This window comes from Pleurodeles waltl, chromosome 3_1, assembly GCF_031143425.1.
Source record: "Pleurodeles waltl isolate 20211129_DDA chromosome 3_1, aPleWal1.hap1.20221129, whole genome shotgun sequence".
Lineage (NCBI taxonomy): Eukaryota > Metazoa > Chordata > Amphibia > Caudata > Salamandridae > Pleurodeles > Pleurodeles waltl.
In genome coordinates, this window is record NC_090440.1 from 1,683,521,057 (window position 1) to 1,683,541,467 (window position 20,411).

The 20,411-nt window shown below is 39.9% G+C and overlaps 1 protein-coding gene across 1 annotated transcript in view; it reads left to right on the forward strand.

Annotated features, from left to right (window-relative positions):
• The window catches only part of ITGA4 (integrin subunit alpha 4), a 365,777-nt gene that overhangs the window by 290,065 nt on the left and 55,301 nt on the right, over positions 1 to 20,411 (forward strand). The window contains exons 20-21 of the mRNA XM_069225453.1: positions 3,330 to 3,409; positions 13,975 to 14,064. Of these exons, the coding sequence (XP_069081554.1) occupies positions 3,330 to 3,409; positions 13,975 to 14,064 (170 nt within the window). The remainder of the gene's footprint in view (positions 1 to 3,329; positions 3,410 to 13,974; positions 14,065 to 20,411) is intronic.

Consider the following 20,411-nt stretch of genomic DNA (forward strand, 5'->3'; position numbering starts at 1 on the left):
TGAAGTGTTGGAAGCCAGTCAGAGCTCTGCAGCTCCATGTAGGAGCTCTTCTTATTCTTGACCTTTAAGACAGTTAAACAATTATCAGAAAAAAGAGTAGTGATCATTAAGTGTTACAAGTTACCAACAGAAAAATATAATTTTGGCCTTGTTAGAAAGACCACAACTGGCAGGTGTTTAGGCATTCACCCAATTGGTGGGCGACCTGCAGTTGGTGTGCTATTATTAACTAACATTGTTTAGGATATTTTCATTGTGAATGCAATATTCAACTTCTTTAACCTGTTCTGTGCCTTGGACGAGGTGACCTCGTCGAAGGCTACAGTTCCCATGTGCCTTGGACGAGGTCACCTCGTCCAAGGCACACGGGAAATTGGGGGAGCGCTAGCGCCCCCCCCCCTGTGTACCCCTCTCCCCCCCAAGGCGGGGATGGAAGGGGAAGACCTTCCCCTTCCACCCCCGACCCCCCCCACCCCCGTGACGTCAGCGCGCGCTGATTTGTCACAGGGGCCTCCCCCATTGCGCTGGAAGCATTGAAAGAGAAATGCAAAGCATTTCTCTTTCAATCCCTGGGGGAGGCCCGGAGGAGCTTCAAAGGGAAGGAAATGTATTTCCTTCCCTTTGAAGTCTCTCCCAGGGTTTCAAAAGCCGGATTGCTTGCAATCCGGCTTTTGAAATCCCACTAGACACCAGGGATTTTTTTTTTCTTTTAGAAAGTGACATAAGGGAGCGACCCCTTGGGCAAGGGTCGCTCCCGGGGGGTGGGGGGGGGCATTTTTCAGGGGGGGCAGAAACCTCTAGGCACCAGGGATCATTTTTATTTTTTATTTTTGTTATGTTTTTTTTTTTTTTTTTTGGTGGGGAGCGACCCCTTAGGCAAGGGTCGCTCCCCTAGGGGGCAAATTATAATTAGGCCATTTCTGCCCCCCTTGGGGGCAGATTGGCCTATTTTGATGAGAAACCACTATACACCAGGGAGTTTTTTCTTTGCGTGAATTTCACGCAAGGGGAGCGACCCCTTAGGCAATTATTATTGTGGCCGATGTGCCCCCGGGGGGGGCAGAAACGTCTAGGCGCCAGGGCAAATCTTTTTTTTGTGTTTTTTTTTTTGTTTTGTTTGTTTTTTTAGAGATGGGGAGCGACCCATCAGGCAAGGGTCGCTCCCCTGGGGGGCAAATTGTATTTAGACCATTTCTGCCCCCCTTGGGGGCAGATTGGTCGATTTTAGGTCAATCTGCCCACAAGGGGGCAGAAACCACTAGGCACCGGGGATTTGTTTTTTGTTTTTTGGCGCCAATGTCACGCAGGGGGAGCGACCCCGTAGGCAAGGGTCGCTCCCGGAGGGGGGGTGGGGGTTGGGGGGGCAAATTTATTTTAGGGCATTTCTGCCCCCCCCGGGGCCGGCTGAGCTAGAGGCCAAAATCCACAGGTAGGCACTTTGCAAAAAACACCTCTGTTTTCTGTGAAAAAATATGTTGTGTCCACGTTGTGTTTTGGGCCATTTTCTTTCGTAGGCGCTAGGCCTACCCACAGAAGTGAGGTACCATTTTTATCGAGAGACTTAGGGGAACGCTGGGTGGAAGGAAATTTGTGGCTCCTCTCAGATTCCAGAACTTTTTGTCACCGAAATGAGAGGAAAAAGGGTTTTTTTTTTTGGGCCAATTTTTATGTTTGCAAAGGATTCTGGGTAACATAACCTGGTCAGAGCCCCGCAAGTCACCACATCTTGGATTGCCCTGGGTTTCTAGTTTTCAAAAATGTGCTGGTTTGCTAGGTTTCCCCAGGTGCCGGCTGAGCTAGAGGCCAAAATCTACAGGTAGGCACTTTGCAAAAAACACCTCTGTTTTCTTTAAAAAAAAATGGAATGTGTCCACGTTGCGTTTTGGGGCGTTTCCTGTCGCGGGCGCTAGGCCTACCCACACAAGTGAGGTATCATTTTTATCGGGAGACTTGGGGAACATAGATTAGCAAAACAAGTGTTATTGCCCCTTGTCTTTCTCTACATTTTTTCCTTCCAAATATAGGAGAGTTTGTAAAAAAGACATCTATTTGATAAATGCCCTGTAATTCACATGCTAGTATGGTCATCCCGGAATTCAGAGATGTGCAAATAACCACCGCTCCTCAACACCTTATCTTGTGCCCATTTTGAAAATACAAAGGTTTTCTTGATAGCTATTTTTCACTCTTTATATTTCAGCAAATGAATTGCTGTATACCCGGTATAGAATGAAAACCCACTGCAGGGTGCAGCTCATTTATTGGCTCTGGGTACCTAGGGTTCTTGATGAACCTACAAGCCCTATATATCCCCGCAACCAGAGGAGTCCAGCAGACGTAACAGTATATTGCTTTCGATAATCTGACATTGCAGGGAAAAGTTACAGAGTAAAACGTAGAGAAAAAGTGATGTTTTTTTCACCTCAATTTCAATATTTTTCTTTTTCAGTTGTTATTTTCTGTAGGAAACCCTTGTAGGATCTACACAAATGACCCCTTGCTGAATTCAGAATTATGTCTACTTTTCAGAAATGTTTAGGTCATTGGTTTCATGTCCATTTCTGTCACTGACTGGAAGGAGGCTGAAAGCACAAAAAATTGCAAAAATGGGGTATGTCCCAGTAAAATGCCAAAATTGTGTTGAAAAATTGGGTTTTCTGATTCAAGTCTGCCTGTTCCTGAAAGCTGGGAAGCTGCTGAGTTTAGCACCGCAAACCCTTTGTTGATGCCATTTTCAGGGGAAAAACCACAAGCCTTCTTCTGCAGCACTTTTTCCAATTTTTTTGAAAAAAACTAAATTTTCACTGTATCCTTCAGGGGAACCCACAAAGTCTGGGTACCTCTAGAATCCCTAGGATGTTGGAAAAAAAGGACGCAAATTTGGCTTGGTTAGCTTATGTGGACAAAACGTTATGAGGGCCTAAGCACGAACTGCCCCAAATAGGCAAAAAAAGGCCTGGCACAGGAGGGGGAAAAGGCCTGGCAGCGAAGGGGTTAACTGTTGCCTTCCTTTAGTCTACATTGCTACTCAAGCAGTTTTCATGGAACAACTACAAAAAACAGATCAGGGTTTTAGAAGTAGTCACAAATTTCTCCAAATGGAAACTGATTTTATAAATGTATCACTGCAACTCAGAATATTCCATCAAATTTGAGTGTGTGTGTTTACAGAGGAGTGAATCTTTATTAGTGCTTCTCTGTCATTCCTAGAAGTATGTTTTCTATGGGGGCTGTAGTGTAAACTGATGCTCTAATGCTTTATATCTGTGGGATTCTGATAGCGTTTATCTCTTAAATCAATTAATCTGTTTTTTAATGACTTTTCACAGATGGATTTTAGTTTTCTCCTTGATGCAAGTTCGCTCACAAGAGCAGAAGATGACCTCAACATTACCACTTCTGTCACCTGGTAAATAACAGTAAATAATTACAGCGTTGTTTCTCTGAGACTAGCAAATTAGTGTTGTTTCTTTAGGGGTTGATTCTTCTAAGCCATCTTCAGCTTCTTCTGGTTTCAGTGTCTGTTTCAGAAATGGCTGTGAATGGACTACGGGGTGAGATCTTCTACTGCCGGAGCACGCTGCATGCTCATTAGATTAAGTGTATTTCTTAATTTAATAATAACTTGCTTTCCTTTTAACTTGCTTTCAATTAGCACTTCGAACCACACTTCTGGCGCTCATTTTACTAACATCCGGATGTATGAAAATCTTGGGTAGACCACTTTTGTCTGCAAGGGATGTTCAGATCATTGAGCTTTTCAGCCGACATATGTGTGGGTTTCTGAATATTTATTAATTGCTCTGATGGGAACAAAAGTTACTCTTTTGCACTTAATGAGTGTTTCACAAAGAAATAAAGACATAAGCAGGGGATTTCTGTAGCCCAAGAATTGACTAGCTGAATGTGTGTCTTAACTTAGAGATCTCTTTGCTATGGAACAGTTTTGACAATGTATAAACTGTGCTTTTGTTTGTATTGCTTATGCCAGGATATGCAACTACAAGTGTCAATACTGTAAATGAAGGATATTTGCAATTCGAGCCCATCAGCAATACACTGAGATAGGTGCAAGGTTTATTTTAAAAATGTTATTTACTGTGTTTCTGCCCAGTTGTGGTTTCAAGATTTATCATTGTATAGGACAGCATTCATTTGTCACAGATCTTCTAAGGGAATAGCCTAATGGATGTCTGGAGAACTTCAATGGGCCTGACTCTGCATACTTTGGTAATTCTCTGTGTACTTATTTATGTAAATATTTCAGACATTTATAAAATGCACTCCTAGCCACAGGATAACGAAAAAGGTAGCATCAACAAGTGAAAATGCAGTGGACTAAGGGAGTGTTGTTTAATTACAATCATTTCTAAGGGATGGGTCTTCTGACGTTATTTGAACGGGATTAAATCTTTTACTTCAAATAATAAATAATTCTAGAGAATGCTACACTAACATTTTGATTTTTGGTTCAAAGTATGTCAAGAGCTAATCTGATTATTCTTTTCATGACTCAGCACCCACATGCAACTGTCAGTTTCTTATGGGGAAACAGAGGTTTATAAAGGTAGAGGCTTTGGCAGCGAATGATAAAAGAATTGCTGTGTTTGAGAATGTGAGCTTAACTTCCATAACACTAATCAGGTTGCAATTAGTCGTAAATCCGTTCAGTACCTTGAAAGGAAGCGAATTTAAGCGGTGCTCAGAATTATTTGGTTTTCAAGTTAGAAGAATGGTTCCACAGTCAGTGTACAACTGGGGTAGCAATTGAACCATTTTTAAGAGAATTCTTAAGAGAGCCATGAATGAATGGCTTGACATACCAAAGACAGTGTAATTTGCACAAAGTAGTACAATAGTTTGGTGACTTGTGGTGAAAGAGATAAGCCTAACCTGCATTGCACTAATTTTTCAGATGAAACCATTTTTATGGTGATTCCTAGATCTTTTTGTGCTGTGACTATGTGCTGCTTAGTTGGACAGGACTTGCAGTGGAAAAATGAAGAGAAGGATTATGAATTGTGCTTTTGAAATGTATTATTTCCCCGAGAACAAGGACGCCCAGCCTTCAAAGGAGCATTATACACAAAATAGGCTACTAGCTCAGACCTGCATCGTCAGCATACTGATCATTAGGTGTGTCTCACATGGCAGATCTATGAGAAGGTTGAAAAGCACTGAAGGTGAAATGGAGTATTCCATAGGACATAGAGGTTGGGTGTAATCTGGATGTCTCAAACATCACATATTGTGATAGACACAAAGGAAGAGGGAAACTGATCCATAATGATGCCACTGCTGCTGGCCCTTGGGGAGAGGGTAAGGAGAAGTTCTCCATGGTGCAGTGTATCAAAAGTCACTGACCAGTCTATAACAATGGAGAGATAAGTCACCAAATAGGAACAGCACCATCCAGGACCTCAGTGGTAGCAGTGGTAGCTATACATATAAGTTTGAAATTCACAAGGCAGGCATACAGGAGATTGGCATTTGCGATTTGAGCAGACATTTGTGTAGCATTTGGTAAATCAGTTCATCCATTGAGGTGAAGTTTAAGACTGAGCTCAGATTATGAAAATCAGAGCAACCTGGGTTTGCTTTCTTTAGCAATGGGGGAGTTTGGCCAGGTTTTAAAGAATAAGGAAAACTTCTTCTGAAGGTAAAGCTTTCTCAGTGTTGAGGAGCATTGAATCAGTCGTTTGGGCAAACTACTCAATGAGTGTAACTGGGATTGCAATTAAGTTTAGAGTTGTGTAGAGTAAAAATGTTCTTTTTGAGAAGACTGTACAGAGTACTTTAATAAAAGAGTGTGAAGTTTTCTGGCTTGCAGCCTTGGGTGATGACATCTATTAAGGATTACTGCAAATGGCTTATTCTGTTCTCAAAGAAGTGACAAACTGTTTGCCACCACTACCCCCAGACTCAAACATAGGGCAATGTTTATTGCTTGTAAGGACAGTATTGCAATATAAAGAATGCCACACTGGCAATTACTCAGATCACACTGAAGATGGGGTTCACTTAATAAGGGAAACATGAAGGAGCCCTTGAAATATCCATTGGAACCAAAACCTAGGACATCTTAAATTGTACTGTGATCTAACTGAGGCTTTAATTGTTACCCTTGTTAACCTTTGTGACTCAAATAGTAGAACAGAAGACAACACATTGAGCTATTTAAATCTTAGGGCCTGATTACAAGTTTGGCCATCCGATGGTACTGTTGTGCTACTGTGTTGGCCTTCGCTCCGACTAATACCGTAGCACTGTTCCCACCAGTCAGCCTGGCGTGAACGGCTTAATACAATGTTCCCGCCAGTTAGTCCAGGAGGAATATTGTAATATGCTTGAGGGGATGCCACTGGTATGATGGTGGTGCCCTCCCTGTGTGTTTGGCAGTTGGCTTGTAATCAGGACTAAAGTTGCTGAAGAACTAATCTTACAGAAAGTGGCAGAAAACAAAGAGGCAGAAAGAGTAACACCCATGATCTGACTTTTTGGAGACTCCACCTTGATGATAGGTGGGTTCTCCTCGGTGACCCATTTTTTTAATATGGCCATTTGCTAAGGACCACCAATAACAAGGTATGTTAACTTTGCCATCAAGTCCACACTCTAACTCTTTGGACCTGGTTACCTCAATCCAAGAGAGGTGTTATGAGTTTTAGATCTGGAATTCCTTTATGCCAAAGAATAATAAGACAGGAAGGAAGCCCAAAACCGTAGATTATTACATTTAGAGAATGAAACCCCAACACACAAACATGTCATTCATGCCACATTCCCCTTACCTACATTACATTTTTTTCCTCTGACCCCTTACATCCTAAGATCTGCCCCACAGACAGTACCATATAGCGCATAGCAAAAATCAAAGACATATTCATCCTCCTTTCCCCTCATGACAGCCATGTTCTACCCAGTCTGAGGATATTTACATAATGTTTTGGAGATGGATGCTCAAGGTGATGATGTTAAACGTGCTCATTAACTCCTCATTTCCTGTAAAGAGGCAGGATATACACAGAACAGCTAGCTCGAATTAAGTTTGTCCTAGAATGAGGGAATCTTTTGATCACATTCTGCTTAGGAAGCTCCCGGTGATTGCTGCAACCTGCTCCACATGACTCTATCTTGCCCAAGAGCACCCCAAGGGTATATGTTTCTTTTATCCTGACTACATTTACAATTGAGACCATGACTATAATGCATATATTCTAGTATTCTTTTTTATTCCTACTGTGCACAACACTACATCCTATATTTGTAATTTGATTTGAATGTTAGGAACACTATTCCTTGCAAGGGTGTGTCAAGTTCATTCTGGGAGTATTGGAATGAGTATATGCAGTGCCAGTTCTGATGAACAGATGAATGACATTGTGTATGATAGTAAGAAAAGGGAATGTGCACGTGAACCTCCCCATTCAGTCAGACCTTGCTTATTATGAACTTACACTTTTGGTTCTTCCTGTTAGAGGAAAAACTGATGTTCCAAGAAACCCCATGACTTGAAGGTACAATTCACTTCTGTTGTGTTTAGTTATCTTTCTTTTAAGGATAGGCCGGCAGTGATAAAGAGACTGTAGTGAAGTAAAACACCCATATAAAATATACATATGATGATTGGGGGAATGCTTGCAAATATTCTAAGTCATAGGCAATCATTCTGGGCAACATTCCAATCCATTGCTTATCACTCATTGTGGCACTCCAGAGAGGCCTGCCTTATGCAAATAAATACTGACCGTGCTCCTCATGGGAACAGTCCATTCCGAACAAGGTGGAAACTTGCCTCTAATTGCTTGTGTTCCTTTCTTGAAGGAGCCTTACCTAGCAGTTAAAGATGGACTGTTCTTATGCGGAACAGAGTCGGTACTGATATGCATAAGGTGGGCCTCTGTCTAAATTGGTAGAGTGGTCAAAAACAATGGATTAGCCTAATAATATACTCTCTTTGTCATTTCAATTCCAGTGACCATAGTGGTGGGGAGAGCCTTTTAAAATGTTGCAATAAGTTATTAACAGGTATAGATGGTGCACTGACGCCCAAGGCAGAGGTGATACTGGATTGGAATCTTTCAATAGGGCCAATGTGTACTGATTGACCAATCATATCCTCTAATTGCTTAGCTTTGATTTTATTCGACCTCTCTTCGATTAGGTGGGTGAGCATACAGATACACTTTTATACCTTTTATTGCATTCCCTAACGATACTAGATGTTTTTTAAGATTTTTAAACCGTTACCCTAAGGCCCGTGTTCAGTGGCCCGGGTACATGGATTTGCTGGATGAGCTTTTGTATTAGTTTCCTCTAATGATCCTTACCTGTACCTGCCCCCCTTGGGTTTCCTTTGTTTGATGCCAAATTTAGGCACCAACACGGTGGTGGTCGCCATTTTTCCTCCTTGGTGGTGGAACGTTTACCGGTCGCCATCTTGGTAGGTTGGTGGTCTAGTTGTCACTAGACCCACATTAGACCCTTATCAAAAGCGCAATGCTGCGTCGCGCAGCGGACCGCTCTTCGATTAGTTGGGTGAGCATATAGATACACTTTTATACCTTTTATTACATTCCCTAACGATACTAAACGTTTTTTAATTTTTTTAAACTGTCACCCTAAGGCCCGTGTTCAGTGGCCCAGGTACTTGGATTTGTTGGATAAGCTTTTGTATTAGTTTCCTCTAACGATCCTTACCTCTACCTGCCCCCCTTGGCTTTCCTTTGTTCGACGCCAAATTTAGGCACCGATACAGTAGCGGTCACCATTTTTCCTCCTTGGTGGTGGCACGTTTAGCGGTTGCCATCTTGGTAGGTTGGCGGTCTAGTTGCCACTAGACCTTATTAAAATCGCGATGCTGCGGTTGCGCAGCTGACCTCTCTTCAATTAGGTGGGTGAGCATATAGATACACTTTTATACCTTTTATTACATTCCCTAACGATAATAAAAGTTTTTAAAGATTTTTAAACCGTTACCCTAAGGCCTGTGTTCAGTAGCCTGTATAATCGGATTTGCTGGATGAGCTTTTGTATTAGTTTGCTCTAACGATTCTTACCTCTACCTGCCCCTCTTGGGCTTCCTTTGTTCGACACCAAATTTAGGCACTGACACGGTAGCGGTCGCCATTTTTCCTCCTTGGTGGTGGCATGTTTACCGGTCGCCATCTTGGTAGGTTGGCGGTCTAGTTGTCGCTAGACCCACACTAGAACCTTATTAAAAGCGTGCTGCTGAGGTCGCACAGCGGACGCGCCACAGGCACACCTAAGGCAAGCCTGTCAGTGCCCATCTGCACCAGGACGGGCCAGGGTCCAGATCCTCTGGTTCTGCCAAGATAAAGGGGCCCTTTTATACTTCAGAGACTCTCCATCTGCTCAGGCCACCTCCATCTGATCTTTGCCAATCCTGCCCGGCTCTGAGTAACTATAAGTGGTCTTGCTCCTCCTGTCTGTGGACACCCCAAACTGAAGGAACAGTGGGCTCACTATCTAAGACACACTTAACTGTCGATCATTACCAGCTCATAAGTTAGATATCAATCTCCTAATAAGTGATGTCTCTCCCACAGCCCTCCTTCTGACTGAGACATGGCTGCATGAGGGATCCTTGCCAGATGTCAATCTGGCACTAACCCAAGGATATTGAATAATAAGATCAAATAGAACCACCTCAAAAGGGGGAGGAATTGCCATCATCTACAAGGAATCCATTAGGGTCACTTTTCGGCCTCTCCAGATAACCGACTGTGAAAGTATGTTTTTCTCATTGTCTCTAAATCCCCAATTTATGCTTTCAGGAGTTCTGGTATATCATCCTCCTGGCCCACCAGATAATTTTTGACACTATTTCTTGGATCTAATGGCCAATTTATCATGTAAAAAAACAAATTTCACCATTTTAGGTCACTTTAATATGCATGTAGACAATTTAGATAGCAAGGCAGCTAAAGGTCTCCTGGCTGATATGGAGGCTGTAGAGCTGGATCAATTAGTTAGAGGCCCTACTCATGAGAAATGACACACTATTGATCTAGTTTTTAGCTACTTAGTAGGTCTAGTTTCCAAGCCTCCGCTCCCATTAGCCAGGTCAGATTACTTCTGAATTTCATTAAACTTAGCCATTCCTTTCAATTGTAGTCCTACTCAGGTATCAGGTCAAACTTTCAGGCGATGGCATAAACTTAATGTCAGCGACTGGAACCACATCCTGACAGACCATAAACTCGTCTTTCTTGACACGAATGATATTAGTACGGACTCATTTAATGAATGGATCAAGGAAGGTCTAGATACCTTACTCCCAAATAGCAAGAAAACGGGGAGCTGCCAGAAAGCTGGTGCCCCATGGATCACCCCTCACTTGCGAATTCTAAAAAGGAAATGTAGATGTTTAGAAAGAAGTTGGAGAAAAGCCTACAAACTGGTTTTAAAGGAAGAATATAGAAAGGCCATTAGACTATACCACGCAGAAATTAAACTAGCCCGAAGTACCTATTATGCTGCTATGATTGAACAATCTCCCAACGCTTCTAAAGAGATATTTCAGATATTTAAATATATTCTACTCTCACCCTCTGAGGGCAAACTAATTGAACAAGAACACAGCAACAATTTAGCATTATTCTTTCAACAACAAATTGCAGACATTTATTCAAGCTTTTCAAATAATGAGCCTGATTTGGAGGATATGATAGATCTCCACCCTAGAAGTGCTGCCTCCATTTCACAATTTTCTTTTATTTCACAGGATCAGGTTGCTTCTTCTTTATCAGCTCTCAAGTCAGGATCCCCCTTGGACCTCTCGATAATGGCCCTAGGGGCTCAGTTATCATTCCTGTTCTGACGGATCTGATAAATCTCTCCATATCTAGAAGCATTGTCCACGATCAATGGAAACACTCGATAATCAGATCTTTGTTGAAAAAATTTAACCTGGATGCTGAAAAACTATAGGCCTATCTTGCTACTTCCCTTTCCCTTCAAAATATTAGACAAACATATTAATACTCAACTATCCACATATTTAGAGGATAGTAATATTCTTCACCTCACCCAAATGGGTTTCAGCCCCTTACTCAACACTTAATCTGCTCTGATCACTGTTCTGGAAGAGGCTAGGAAGCGCATGGATCAGGGGTGTCCTACTGCGATCATACTCCTGGACCTCAGCACAGAATTTGACACGGTAGATCACCATAGGCTGTGTCAGCAGATGAAAGAAATTGGAATTGAGGGAAATGCACTTAACTGGCTTTCCTCATTTTTAAAGGGAAGAACATTTCAGGTTCTTGACCATGCATTTCTTTCCAGTAAATGTAAATGCAACTGTGGGGTGCCACAGGACTCTTCCCTTAGTCCCACATTATTCAACATTTATATATCGCTCCACTGGCTAAGACAGTGGAGTCATTTGGGATTTCTTTGGTTTCCTATGCTGACGATACCCAGTTAGTGATCTTGTTTGCCTCCAATTCAGATCCTGTTGACTGCCTTTTGCCTCGTTGTTTACAGGCAGTATCTAGATGGATGAATGCTAGTATGCTCCAATTAAACAAAGATGAAACCGAAGTAATGAGTTCATGTCTGGGTACGAATCCTAGACTGCCGATTTCTTTGGGGGAGTTGCCAGCTCCTAAGAAGTATGTCAAAATCCTAGGAGTTTGGCTTGACCCCCAACTCACTTTGGAATACCAAGCTAAGAAAGTCTCTGCCACCTGTTTTAGTATAATGAGGCTTCTGAGGAAAATCTTTGCCATACTTCCGTTTCTGGCAAAAAGACTCATCGTTCAGGCTCTCTTCATTTCTAGATTGGATTATGTGCATGGACTACTGCTTGGTTCTCCAAGGTATGTCAAAAGAAAACTGCAAGTAGTACAAAATGCTGCGGCCCGGCTTCTTTTAGATGCAATGAGGCATGTCTTGGTTAAAACTGCCCTCGCTGATCTTCACTGGCTCCCTTTGGAACAGCGCATCGTGTTCAAAACCATGTGCTGTATGCACAGATCACTATACAACAGAGGTCCCAGACACTTAAAGACCCTTGCATCTTTTTAAATTCCAACCAGAAAACTCAGTTCCACCTCAGCAGCTCTTGCCACTGTACCTAGAGTAAAAGAAATCCAGATGAGGAGGCACCACAAAGGCTTACCTTGGAGCCAAACTGTGGAATTCTCTCCCCAAAGTTTTCGGTCTTTGAGTCATGAACTGAATTTTCAGAAAGGACTAAAAACTTGGCTGTTCTAATATGTTTTGCCATGCATCCTTCTTTTTTGGAGGGTTGTCCTCTCGCACTGGGAGGCCTTCGGGTAGCCATGCGCTATATAAGAACCCGAGGAGTGCATCAAAACTTTAATAGGGGTACAACAATTATCTGCTTTCTTGCAACTACAACCCATAACATCAAAAAGTACAGCACAATATCAGACCATGTTACAGGTATAGTATGTGTAGGCAGTGTGTATAGAGAGAGTATTCTCGGCATTAAGAGTTAAACAACCAATGAAACCCTTGATTAGATTGAACAGAGACATATGGGCAATACAGTTTCGTTTTGGGCAAGTATGCTTCTGTCTGATTAATAAAGTCAACAAGGACTAACCGCTCAGTATGTACTGTGAAAACATGGCTTACTAAGTTGTCAATCAGTTGAAAAAAATAGGTGTTCAATTTGATGCAGCAGCCAGTTCCCATCCTAATGTTATTTCAAGGTTTTAATTGGCACAATAAGAAAGGCTGCTTCCTTAAATTGCAAACATGCAGAAAAGCTGAGCAGAATTCTTACAAGAAAGATCATCGCTATGCCCAAAATTTCCTTTCTTGCCTATCTTGTTTCTAAGTTTTAATTGAAGAGGGTATCAAGTCACCAAAAAGGGATAAATAATCCACTGACCACCAAGTCCCTGTGATCCAAAGCATCTTAACCTCATATGGTTGTTAAATTGTCTATTGCATCCCTGTTCTTCACTGCAGGACAAGCATAAATCAGATCAGCTAAAATATTAGTCAAAGGCCGATTGAGCTGGGGTATTACAAATGAACTTGATATTTTTCAGAGTAAAAGGATGATAAAGGTTCTCTGCTTGGAGCTTATTCTGGGATTTCTAAATGTAATGGGGAGAAAACAAAGGAATAACCTAATCAGAGTTTTCCAAAAAAGGCATGATGCATTTGAGTTAAAAAAAAAAAAATTCACTGAATGATGTTGCCATGTACATTGCTGCTGCATGGCCAATAAATAATGAATCCTGAGTACAAGGGGGTAATTTAGTGCAGTAGTCTAAATTTTCTTTAAAAAATATGGCTGGTTTAAGTTAAAATTTTCTCTGAAATATGTCATTTCATAGGTGAAGATCGAACGGCTTAAAAACCATCATTTTGTGGCAAATATGCTTGTTTCAGTACTCCTACAGATCTTTGATAAATCATTCTTCTATGGAAAAAATTCTGTGCCCTTCAAGTAAAATATACATCAAGAATCAACAATTTGCTAACCTCTTACAGGATACTGACCTACCTGATCGTTCCAAGACCATGCAAAATAAAGCATGAGAATGAATGAATAAGTATATATATCAAGGTTGTTACCACTTCACTTCTCTTCACGCAGATGCAAAATGATTGCAGATCAAGTAAGGACAACATCTACTTCGAGCTAGTTAAAAAATTAAGGAATACATTTATGTGAAAGTGCCACAGAATAGAGGACCACGTTTACACACATTCTTACTTTTGGGCAGAGTTCATTTGAAGTTCACTGACCATCTGTCTGAAGTAGTATTCACCTATGACTTATAATTCTTAAGCAACATATGCATGCTGATTAAAAAAGAATTATGTCACTGCTTGTGGAACACAGCACGGGAGACGCAATAAATTACACTGAATATAAAAGAAGTTCCATGATGCTTGTCCCTTTCCTACTATTTGCAGTCTAATGTGGTCTACCTGAATAATGAGCATATATTTGTTTCACAGTGAAAATGAAGCAAATGAGGAGCTTCTGGAGAATAACTTTGCAACCTTTACTGTACCTCTGAGGTATGAAGTTCAGCTAAATATTCATGGGTGAGTCATATTTGTAGTCAGCGCCATTCATTTTTATAAATATCTAATATGTTCATTTTATTTTCCTACAGTAGATTAACGAACTTTTGTGTGTTTTATTATTCAGTCATTTTTTTATGTTTGTGTTTATTAAGAAACAGCAAAAGTAACAATTAAGTACATAAAATAAACTGCAAATGCTGATAGAGCTAGAGTAATAAACACTGAATATAATAAATGTGAGTGAAAACATAAAATAAATATATGAATATAAATGGGAATTCACTTATGCTGGAAAATAAAGAAATTAAATACTTAAGAGGGAAGGGAAAGGAAAGATTATATAGTCCTAGATAAAGGGATACAATGATAGCAATACATACTGTAAACATTAAAATGAGATATGTATAATCTCTACAAATGTGCAGTTATAACATTTGATATATCAGTGTAAAAAGTACATATAGAATAAAGCAAAAAGGTTCATTCACAGTGGTTTTCTTACTGTAGCTGATACAATAATAGCTTTACTAATAGGAGTAGAGATTAGGGAAAGATAGCTAGTTAGTGGAAGCCTTAAAAATTGTTCTTTATTGCTAGCGATACAGGGGATACATAGTATCTAATTTATGATGGAAACAAATGGCATTCCGCCAGCAATGAATAGTGACATAGTGGGCGTGTTTCCAATTTGGTGCTATTAAATGTAATGCAACAGCTAACAATAAATCTATCAATGTATATCTAGGGATTAAATTGAGCCAGAGAGGAGACAAACTATTGAGAAAAATATTTGTAAGGGAAAAGGGAATATTAGCTTTGAAGATCTTTTTAATTTGTTGCAATACTAGTTTCCAGAATAGGGGGAAATGGGAGGACAATCAAATATCATATGTTTTAGATCTGAGTTTAGACATGGACAGTACTGGCATGATGGGCTGAGAGCTGTAGAGAAGGAATTGAATAATGTGGGGGTAAATAACAAATGGTGATAAACAAAATGGAGTGTTTGCTTAGTATTGGTACCTTGTGTGGTTTTGTGAAGTTTAAGCCACGATGTATCCCACAAAGGCCAGCATTCCCCTTAATCCTTTTCCAAGGACAACTCAGTCTGTGATTTGGTTCTAACTGAATCAATATGTAATGGCTTGTATGTTGCTGAGGAACTGGTGTGTAGTAAGGGAAAAAGAGTACTAGATATGGAAGGAGGGGAAGAAGTGGAATGTAAAGTTGAAGTGTAGTGAGCAATGGAGGCATGTAAACGTTTGTATTGTGATTTACATGTTGGGGGTAAGGAGTATGTCATTTGAAGAGCCATATAGGATATGACTTGGTCATGAGCAAAAAGCTGCGACAACCAGCATAATTCTCTAGCGTGCCATGTTTTACAATATACAGATAATTTTTTTATTCGTATTAGTTTATTATGCCAAATAGGTTGCTGGAGAAAATTAGCATTAGAGGGACACATTGAGGGTAGAAGAGTCGACAAGAGTTTGTGACTATGGGAAACAACTGGTGTGCGGAACTGAGATATATTTGTTTTAAAGGCAAGAAAGTCTTTAAAATCAAAAGGAGAAATAAGAGATTTCTCTAATTGCAGCCATAATGGAGGGTGTAAGGGTAAGTCTGAGGAGAGCCATCTAGCAGTCTGTTTTAAAGAAAAGGCCTAATGATATGTTTTGAAGTCTGGAAATTTAAGGCCTCCTTTAGATTTATATTTTTTTAAATAACACAAAGCAATACAGGGGGGTTTGCCTTTCCAAAGAAATTTGGAAAACACAGAGTCTATTTTTTTAAAGTAGTAAAGAGGGATGTGAAGAGCGATCGTAGTGATCAAATGTAATACCACAGGAGATAGCATAATTTTGATAGTCAAGTCTACCCTACCAATTAAGAAAAAGCGGATGCCATTGAGGAATAATATCATTTAACATTTTGATGATATAATAAAAAAAATATTTTAGAGTGTCTTTAATTGTCTGGGAGAACCATAATCCTATTTTATTTAGTAGGATTGGCAAGTAAATCCTGTGGAAGCAAAAGTTGCTTATTGCATAGGACATTTAAAGGTAATATTACACATTTGTTGGTATTAAGCTGGTAACTGGAAAGGTGGGAAAAGGTATTGACTTGATGGGAGGAAGAGAAACAGTGGGATTAGAACAATATAAAAGGATCTCATTGGCATAAACCAACATTTTAAGTTGTTGAAATCCAATTTGAAAGACTTCAAGTGCAATGATAAACAGAAGAGGCGATAATGGACAGCCTTGGCGTACCTCTCTAAATAAGGGAAAAAAGTCTGAGAGCAAACCATTAACAAAAATGGTTGTCTTAGGGCCTGTATATACTAAAGATATTAATTCAGTTAGCTTGGGTGGAAAACCGATCCATTTAAATGCCTTGAACATAAATCCCACCCAGTCATAGCAAACGCGTTCTCAGTGTGTAAGGTGATAGCAGCAATAGGATGGTTTAGTGAAGAGGCTTTGCTTAGGATGTTGACAAGAATTTGAGCATTATCAGAGGCTAGTCGAACTTTAACAAAACCCAACTGTTCAGGACCTATAAGATCAGGTAAGATAGGATCTCTACGTAGTGCCAAAATGTTTGTGAATATTTTGTAATCACTATTAACTAAAGAAATGGAACGATAATTTTTACAAAGTGTGAGATCTTTATTATCTTTTTGGATTAGACAAATAATAGCCTCTTGAATGATACCATGAGAAGTATCACTTTTGGCAAAAGAGTTAAATAAAAGTAAACGTTTAGGGAGGAGAGACTTTGCAAATTGGCTATAAAATTCAGTAGTAAAACCATCAGGTCCAGGGGCTTTCCCTCTGCAAAGTATAGAGACTGCGTGGGATATTTCTGAAAGTGTGATACCTACTCCAAGCGAGTTAAAATCAATATGATGTGAGGGGGAGAAGCAAAGGATTGAAAATATGCAGACATATCTGATTGTAGCGGACGAGTGTATGGAGAATATAGATTAGTGTAAAAATTAACAAATTGCTGCAGAACATGTTTATCCTTAGAAACAATAGTCCCTGTAGTATTCTGTAAGAATTCTATTCTAGTTCTGTCCCTTCTGATCTTCAAATAATTGGCAGGCAATTTCTCCATTTTGTTTTGACCTCCATAATATCTTGTGCTGCTCCTACAGATAAGAGGAAGCAGCATTTGTAGTTAATCTATTAAAGGTGAGCTTAGCATCTATAAAATGGTGTAATGAGGTCTCATTAATAGAATAATAGTATTCATGTTCGACATTTTAAATTTGATGAAGTAATTTATTAGATTGGCTTTCCATATGTTTTCTCTTGGTTGATAAAACATTTATTATGAAACCTCTAGATGCTCAAAGAATCCCAAATTGATACAATGGAGCTATTAGGTGTAGTGTTAAGAGCAAATAATTTATTAGTAAAGGTTTCAAATTCAGAAGTAAATGTAGAATCTAAAAGAAGTGAATTATTGAAACGCCATCTGCCTGCATATGGTGAAAAAGGTGTAAGGTCAATTTCTGTATAAACTGGCGCATAATCTGAAATCAAGATTGAACATATTTCTGAGTGAAGAACATTTTGGGTTAGGGATTTACAGAAAAATAAATAATCTATTCGAGACTGTGAGTGATTAATAAAAAGAGTATTCATGGAGGTCTGGATGACATAGTCTCCAAATGTCAACTAATGAATTATGATGAAAGGTGCATTGAAACTGAGAATGGATATAAGATATTCATCATCGCACTGATGTAATTTATCTGAAATAGTGCTCCGAAATGTATTGTCTACAGAGACTGGATCATACACATTAAAAATAGTTAAAGGTATATCATCCAAAAGGAGTTTGACAATAATCCAGTGACCTACAGAGTCAGATTCTTGGTTAACAATCGTAAGATGTAACTTTTTATGGCCAAAAATCACTACTCCAATCTTCTTTCCCAGTGCATGTGAAGAAAAGACATTAGCTAACCAGCATCTTTTTAATGTAACTTCTAACTCAGAAAGGTGCAACTCCTGAAGTAATGCAACATCTGTTTTTAGTTTGGCTAGATGAGAGAACACCTTTTGCCATTTAATATGATTACCTAACCCTTTGATATTCCACGTAATGATCTGGAACGTAGCATGAAAACATTAGTATGCACATATTTTATGTTTACAGTATCAGAAATAATTGAGATAAAAGATAATTCCGTCATCATTTGTACTGAAGTATAAAGACTGCACAAGGTGGACATGGAGCCATGAGACCACAAAGTGACATTTCTGAGCTATACAATCTTTTTAATAACCTTTTTTCAGTCCCATTCCTTCTCCTTACTTGGGTACATTTTAATAAGTAGCCCGCATGACAAGTTGTTTAGTACTGAATCTCAGAAGTCTTTTGACCGCTTGACAGGACACCCAAATGGTGTAAAGAGAGACAGAGGGAGCCATGGTGTTCGAGAGCGAGCTGGGGTCAGATATATGAAGGGATTTGCGATTGCAAAAGGTCTGACTTACAAAATTGGCACATTTGCATCCACAGAAATTCCTTCTGATATGTAATAATCCCAAGTTGCAATTCAGTTCCCATGGACCAGTACCTACTCTTAAAAAATGTTATTTAAAACTTTGGTTTTTAAACACCTCCTGTTTTACTTTATTTAAAAGCAGTCCCAAATATGGTGGTTTTGGTGACCCTAGGAGGCCCCACTCATATTCTTGGGTTTCATGGCTCTATCTCTGCTAGCAAGCAGAGGTACCATTTAAAAGCAGAGCGAAAGGATGTCAGCTTTTCTTGGTGGATTTGATCCTCAGATGAACATAGCAACTAGTGTTTCCACATATATGGCATAAAAACAACAAAAGACGCAAGACAAGATATCTACCTTTAGTTCAAGCATACCGAATAGAGATTTTTGAATATGATTCTCTGAGACTTTGCAAAAACACTCTGTAGGGAGACACTACAAAGCTGCACCTTCACAACCAAGTGGAACAACTTGAGCTGCTTCATAATGTATCCTGAAGCCACTAGGAATAAGCCATTCCTGCAATTTAAAAACAATCTCAGAAGATCTAAAGACTGTGGAACACACCCTTAAGTCATAAGGCAGTAAATATGTTGCACAACATCAGAGACTGATAAATGCCTACTAAATATAAGTCACTTGGTGCTAATTTGCATAAATCCTAATGCTCAAGTTATTTGTTAATGTATGAGGGTATGTAATCCTACTGGGCTGGGCAAAAGAAGAGTCTCAGAGGCCCTGGCTGCACTCATGATCGTGGGCTTATCTGAGTTTACTACTAGCCTATGGTCCCTTTAAAGTTACAAACCCACAGAACGCAGGATTGGAAGTGATTAGCCATGCCACCCAGGTGTTCTCCAACTTGATCAGCATCTTCCATGCTTTCACATACATTTACAAATCAAGTCAATGTGTTTCTGTCAGGACAGCCATAAGCTCAACCTAGACATTAAACAGAATCCATAACTGCTTCACCACGGCTACCAGCTCCCTTCCACCAATGTCACTTCTTCTTAAGGAGGAACTTGTGTCATCGACATGGTACAGCTTAGGCACCTCAGTGATATCACAACATGTACACTATAGGCTTAGCTTTTGCATTATCTCTGAATGCCTGCTTCATCAGCATCATCTTCCCAGATGCTGCCCCAATCCCAAATGGTATAAGTATGTCCACTGGGCAATGTTGAACTGAAACACTATTTGATTCAGGGGGCAACCTAAAAAATGTGGGTGCAAGTTTTTGTGGGGCTGGCTTTAGTGAGAGAATAGAAGTTGGGGCACATTAGCTATTTTTTAATCTACTGAGGTGACACCACAGACTCGAAATCTCGACATAACAAACCAAAACAACCTATAATCTAGCTAATGTGTTTTCTTCTCTTGGGTGGGATGCCAAATGCTAATCAAATGCAAATCAACAAAAGCAACAGCAAGAACTATGACAAAAACATTTTGTGATCTGTGTAGCACACTGCCAATAACAACATTTTAAACATTGCAAAAAATTCTAGTTCTTAGATTCCAGACTGTCATTGTACATATGGGGAAAGTCATAGTGTTATGCAGTCTTTTGGATTTAGTTCCTGTACTTCTATGTCATGGTCATAACAATTTGCTTAAAGATCCTGATCTTATTGAGTTAGAGGAATAATGACTGAGGCAACCCCTCCCAATCATCAAAATGCATACAACAGCCCCAGCCAGGTTCAGTTGCTAAATGTGTTTTGTAGGGTGGGAATGCTTAGTGTAATGAAAATGTGTTCACTACCCAGTAGGTGTATGTTTATTAGATATGTCCTGGTTATGTAAAAGAGTATGCATCCCACTTCTG